Genomic DNA, 5668 nt, shown 5'->3' on the forward strand with positions numbered 1-5668 from the left:
ATTCTAAAGGCCATTGAGAGTTAGACAGATACCAAAGAAACTTGCAGACTTTGAGTTGCTGCATAATACTGAGATTATCTATGAAAGGGAAGTCATACAGAGTGCCATGATGGGGTACTCTGAATCTTCCAGCATCAATGAGGCTCTCAAGAAGAAGGTGTAGGTGAACACCATGAAGGAAGAGTTTGAGGCCACTGAAATAAATAAGACATGGGAACTGACTATTCTATCGAGCAACAAGAAAGACATCAATGTGAGATGGGTTTTCAAGACAAAGTTGAAGCCAGATGGTTCAGTTACCAAGCATAAGGCAAAGTTAGTAGCTAGAGGATTCTTACAAAAGTCTAGTTTATACTACTTTGAAGAGTTTGCACCTGTAGCTAGACATGAAACAATATGGTTGATTATCTCTTTTATAAATGGTCAATTGCAAGAAGAAGTTTATATGTTATAAGCTCCCGAATTTGTGAAAGAGAATAAAGAAGGGATGATGTACAATCCACATAAAGCCTTGTATGGGCTGAAACAAGCTTAAAGGGCTTGGAATCTGAAAACTTATTCATTTTTCAAGCATTTGGGTTTCAAAAAACATGAAATGGAATATGGTGTTTATGTGAAGCATACTTTTAAAGGGAATGTGATTCTAGTATGTCTTTATGTAGATGACATACTTCTGACAGAAAGTTGTACTTCTGAGATAAATAAGTTCAATAGGGTGTTGATGAATGCATTTGATATGATCGACCTTGGGAATATGATACATTTTCTAGAGATGGAGATTCTCTACTCTGAAAATGGAATCATTATGCATCAACTTAAGTATGAACATGAGCTGCTGAAGATATTTGAGTTGATGAATTATAAGTCAGCGATCACACATGTTGAGATAGATCATAAGTTGGACTCTGAGATATAATGTGTAACACTAGGCCTGACATATGATCTGTAGTTGGAATGCTAAGTAGGTTTATGAGTAAACTAAAGTGACCACATTACCAAGCTGCAGTCAGGATTCTGAGGTATGTAAAAGGGACTATGAGGCATGGAATTTTATTTCCATCTGAAATGTCAGATGATACTATATGCTATTAAGACTTTGACGGGTGTGGTGACAGAGTGAGCAGAAAAAGTACTACAGTGTGCCTCTTCATGTATCTAGGAGTTCCCATTTTTTGGTGTTCTAAGAAGTAAATAGTGGTTACTCTCTCAACTTATGAAGCATAATACATAGTTGGTGCTTTGTCATCTTGTAAAAGTTGTTTGCTTGATGAATTTGCTGCACGAATTGAAGTTCAAAGTGAACAAACCAGTCAGATTGATGATTGACAAAAAATCTTCCACGAGTCTTGCTAAGAATCCAATGTTGCATGGAAGAAGCAAGCATGTTGATACTAAGTACCATTTTTTGCGCAATCAAGTTCAAAATGGAGTACATGAGGTTGTTCATGTAAACACTCAGAAGCAACTTGCATATGTGCTGACCAAAGCAATCAAAACTGAACACTTCACTAATTTGAGGGATGAAATTGGTTTCATTTGAATTTGGATGAATGTATATAAGCTCAAAGTAAGATGACTCTCTCTCTCTCTCTCTCTCTCTCTCTCTCTCTCTCTCTCTCTCTCTCTCTCTCTCTCTCTCTCTCTCTCTCTCTCTCTCTCTCTCTCTCTCTCTCTCTCTCTCTCTCTCTCTCTCTCTCTCTCTCTCTCTCTCTCTCTCTCTCTCTCTCTCTCTCTCTCTCTCTCTCTCTCTCTCTCTATATATATATATATATATATATATAGTCAATTCTTGTGCATCAATGGAGGTTCATTGTTGAACTCCAACACCTAAAATTCAATTTACTTATTATATAATGAAAAATCTTAACATTTAATATTTTTGAAGTGTGTATTTGAAACACTACCCGATATAAATATATGCCGCACGACCCCAATGACCACAATCGCAACACCCGCAATCAATATAAAATAAACTCATGCTAGAAAGTACTTTTCAAAGTTGATAAAATAGCTTCACAAGTAATTGGAATGTCTTTATCAAGTACTTAAGCAAGAGGTTTTGGAATATTATGTGATTTTTGGATTGGTTTGAAATGAAGGTGATTAATCTTGTACAATAGTTTTAAATTATTTTAATGTGTTTCACATTTGTAGAAATGGTTGAGTTAACGTTTTGTCTTTGTTTCCATGAATCATACATTGGACATGTTTTTAATCAGGGGTGTTACTACTACATTGGTTTGGAAATATGCATAATGGCATAATAGTATAATAGCATATTAGCTTCTTACACATTTGTTCACCAAGTAGATCTTGTGTTTCCTTTTTTTCAGTAATTCAATAGTAAATATGGAACGTTATAAAGAAAATATGAAACTGATCAATGTTATATATAGTGATAGTGATAGTGGTAATTTTACACACTTTCTGTTAGGTATAGAGTAAGAAATCCATCATGAATACAAGTATCAAGACAATTACAGCAACCCTATCAACTTTTTAACAATCACTGAATGTGATTCTGCATCAAGTTCTTATTATTTTATGTAAGACAGAAAGATACTATTCTATGTACTAGCTGAAAGAACTAGCATTATGCAGAAATATACAATTTACTTGAAATTAACTAATGATGCAACTTGATTATTACTATGCTATGCTGAAGAATTTATTTGATACAACAATTCAATTAAAGATCAACCTCTGGAATTCTACTCACATGATCGAAATCAAACTTGTTTTTCTTCATCATCTTTCTGTTTATCTTGGACCTCTAATGCATCATCATCACCTTGGTATTCATCGTCTTTGACCGCTAATGCATCGCCATCACCTTGATGTTCATCATCATTCTGCTTATCTTCGACCGCTGATGCACCATCATAACCTTGGTGTTCATCGTCTTGAACCGCTAGTACATCACAATCACCCATATGTTCATCATCTTTCTGTTCATCTTTGACTGCTAATGCATCAGCTTGATGTTCATCATTTTTCTGATCATCTTTGGCTGCCAATGCACCATCATCATCATCATCATCATCATCATCATCATCATCATCATCATCATCATCATCAGCTTGATGTTCATCATTTTTCTGATCATCTTTGACTACTAATGCATCCTCATCACCTTGATGTTGTTCATCTTTGATTGTTAATGCATCGCCGTCACCTTGTCGTGCACCATCATTATGTTCATCTTCGAGTTCGACCATTAATACATCGCTATCACGTTGTTGTTCATCATTATGTTCATCTTGGACCATTAATGCATTGGCATCACCTTGTTGTTCGTCATCTTTTTGTTCATCTTTGACTGCTAATGCATCATGATCACTTTCTTGTTCATCTTTGGCCGCAAATTCATCATCATCACTGACTGCTAATGCATAGTCATCACCTTGATGTTCATCATTTTTCTGATCATCTTTGACTGCTAATGCATCAGCTTGATGTTCATCATTTTTCTGATCATCTTTGACTGCCAATGCATCATCATCATCATCATCAGCTTGATGCTCATCATTTTTCTGATCATCTTTGACTGCTAATGCATCCTCATCACCTTGATGTTGTTCATCTTTGATTGTTAATGCATCGTCATCACCTTGTTGTGCATCATCATTACGCTCATCTTCGAGTTCGACCATTAATGCATCGTTATCACGTTGTTGTTCGTCAATATGTTCATCTTGGACCATTAATACATTGGCATCACCTTGTTGTTCGTCATCTTTTTGTTCATCTTTGACTGCTAATGCATCATGATCACCTTCTTGTTCATCAACCTTTTGTTCATCTTTAGCCGCAAATTCATCATCATCATCATCACTGACTGCTAATGCATAGTCATTACCTTGATGTTCATCATCTTTGACCGCTAATGTATCGCCATCACCTTGTTGATCATCATCTTTCTGTTCATTTTTGGCCGCGAATGCATCTTCAACACCTTGTTGATCATTATCTTTCTGCTCATCATCACCTTGTTTTTCATCTTTGATCGCTAGTTCATCATCATCACCTTGTTGTTCATCATCCAAGGGAAGTGAGATTTCGTTTCCTGGCAAGAAGATATTGAATCTTGAAAGTAAATCTTTGTGCTCTTCAAACAACTCTATCGCTCCTTCTTTGACAGCTTCTACATCAATTCTTCTGGCTTCATAATCACGTATGAGTCTAACAAATTCGTCAAACTTCTCAATCTTATCTTCAAACACAAATCTTACTGTCTTTACATACGCCAATACATCATCAAACGTGTGATCCGTTCTTGAACTGCTCATATTGAAGGCTGAACCAAAACTCAAAAGGTATAGAAGTAAGAAAGTAGAGGAGTATTAATGGGTAACTGAGTCTATTATGATATGCTTTGCATTTATATATAGAGTTAGTAGAAAACTATAACAAACAAGTTATCTACTAACAAACTCTAACTAACTAACTAAAGGTAAGACTAAAACTAGATAATTGCACTACAATTGAGAAAATAAGACAAAAATAACCAAAAAAACTTCAAATGCATACTTAATAAACACGAGTTGGAGAAATTTTCTAATCAGTTCATCGTCACAAGAAAGCATTATTATTAGAAAAAAAGAAAATGAAAAAATCTCATGAAGATATACAATAGATCAAGCAAACACATTTCTTCACCCATGAAGAAAAGAAGACAACTTTTTAAACATGATCTTCATCAGCACGCATAGCCATGTTAAAAACTATGTTACCACAAGCACTGTCACCACCAACGAAAACTCTGTTGAAATCACCATGGTTTATTAACTAGGGTTTTGCGATGGTGTGATATTTTGAAGAGTTAAAAGCAACGCATTGGAGTGAACTCCAACAACCATCGTATGCCGATGGAAGAGGGTGTGTACTCAACAGAAACAACTATTCTGTTATCTTGTGGAATAAATGTGTAGATTTACCCAAAATCTCAAGTGATGAAGAGAAAGAAAATACTTTTCGAGATTGTAAGAAACCAAGGAAATCAAAATCGCCAAAAAGTAGCAGAGAAGTTGGAGGCACCGACGAGGTGCGGGCGGTTGTCGGCCCGACGCGATCATTGTAGGCCGAGTCAGCTGTTGTGGTTGTCGGAGGTCAGTCAGTCTCCACGTATGCGGAAGTAGAGGTAAGTCGATCACGACTGTCCTTAGATGACTAGTCTGGTTCGGACTATTTGTGGATACGAAACTTGATTGTTTCAGTTGGTGGATCCATTTGTTTTGTTAATGATTGTGCTTTTGGGATCAGTAAGATTTCAACCAATGTATTACTATCATTCTTGTCTTCATAATCTTCAGAGTGTAGTCTTTAAGATAAATCATAACCTTCAAAGTGTAGTCTTTAAGAGAAAGGGAGGAAATGAAAATCCTAAGGGAAACATAGAGAGGCAAGGGTAGATACTCCTATGATTGTATTTTTGAAATTTGGGAAACCTTTGAAGGTATGCAAGGGGATTGAGAAACACTTTTAAACATCTTGGGTTTGTGTGAATCATAAAAAGAAAGTTCGAGAGGTTGAAAAACTCTTGGATTGAAAATATGATTCGTTCTTAGGATCCTGGGTTACTAATTTCTTGTAACTCTTTTGTAATCTCTTGTAACAATTCTTGAAAAAATAATGAATCAGAGAGTTGTTCTCTCCCCCATAGTAGATC

General features: G+C 35.8%; 1 protein-coding gene across 1 annotated transcript; it reads right to left on the bottom strand.

Annotated features, from left to right (window-relative positions):
• Positions 1-2729: 2729 nt before the first annotated feature.
• On the bottom strand, positions 2730-4289 carry LOC127096214 (uncharacterized). Its single transcript, XM_051034812.1, has 2 exons — positions 3134-4289; positions 2730-3010 (listed from the first exon to the last, which is right to left on the bottom strand). The coding sequence occupies exons 1-2, from the start codon at positions 4287-4289 to the stop codon at positions 2730-2732; spliced, it is 1437 nt and encodes a 478-aa protein (XP_050890769.1).
• Between the last annotated feature and the right edge of the window lie 1379 nt (positions 4290-5668).

The sequence above is a fragment of the Lathyrus oleraceus genome, chromosome 6 (genome assembly GCF_024323335.1).
Source record: "Lathyrus oleraceus cultivar Zhongwan6 chromosome 6, CAAS_Psat_ZW6_1.0, whole genome shotgun sequence".
NCBI lineage: Eukaryota > Viridiplantae > Streptophyta > Magnoliopsida > Fabales > Fabaceae > Lathyrus > Lathyrus oleraceus.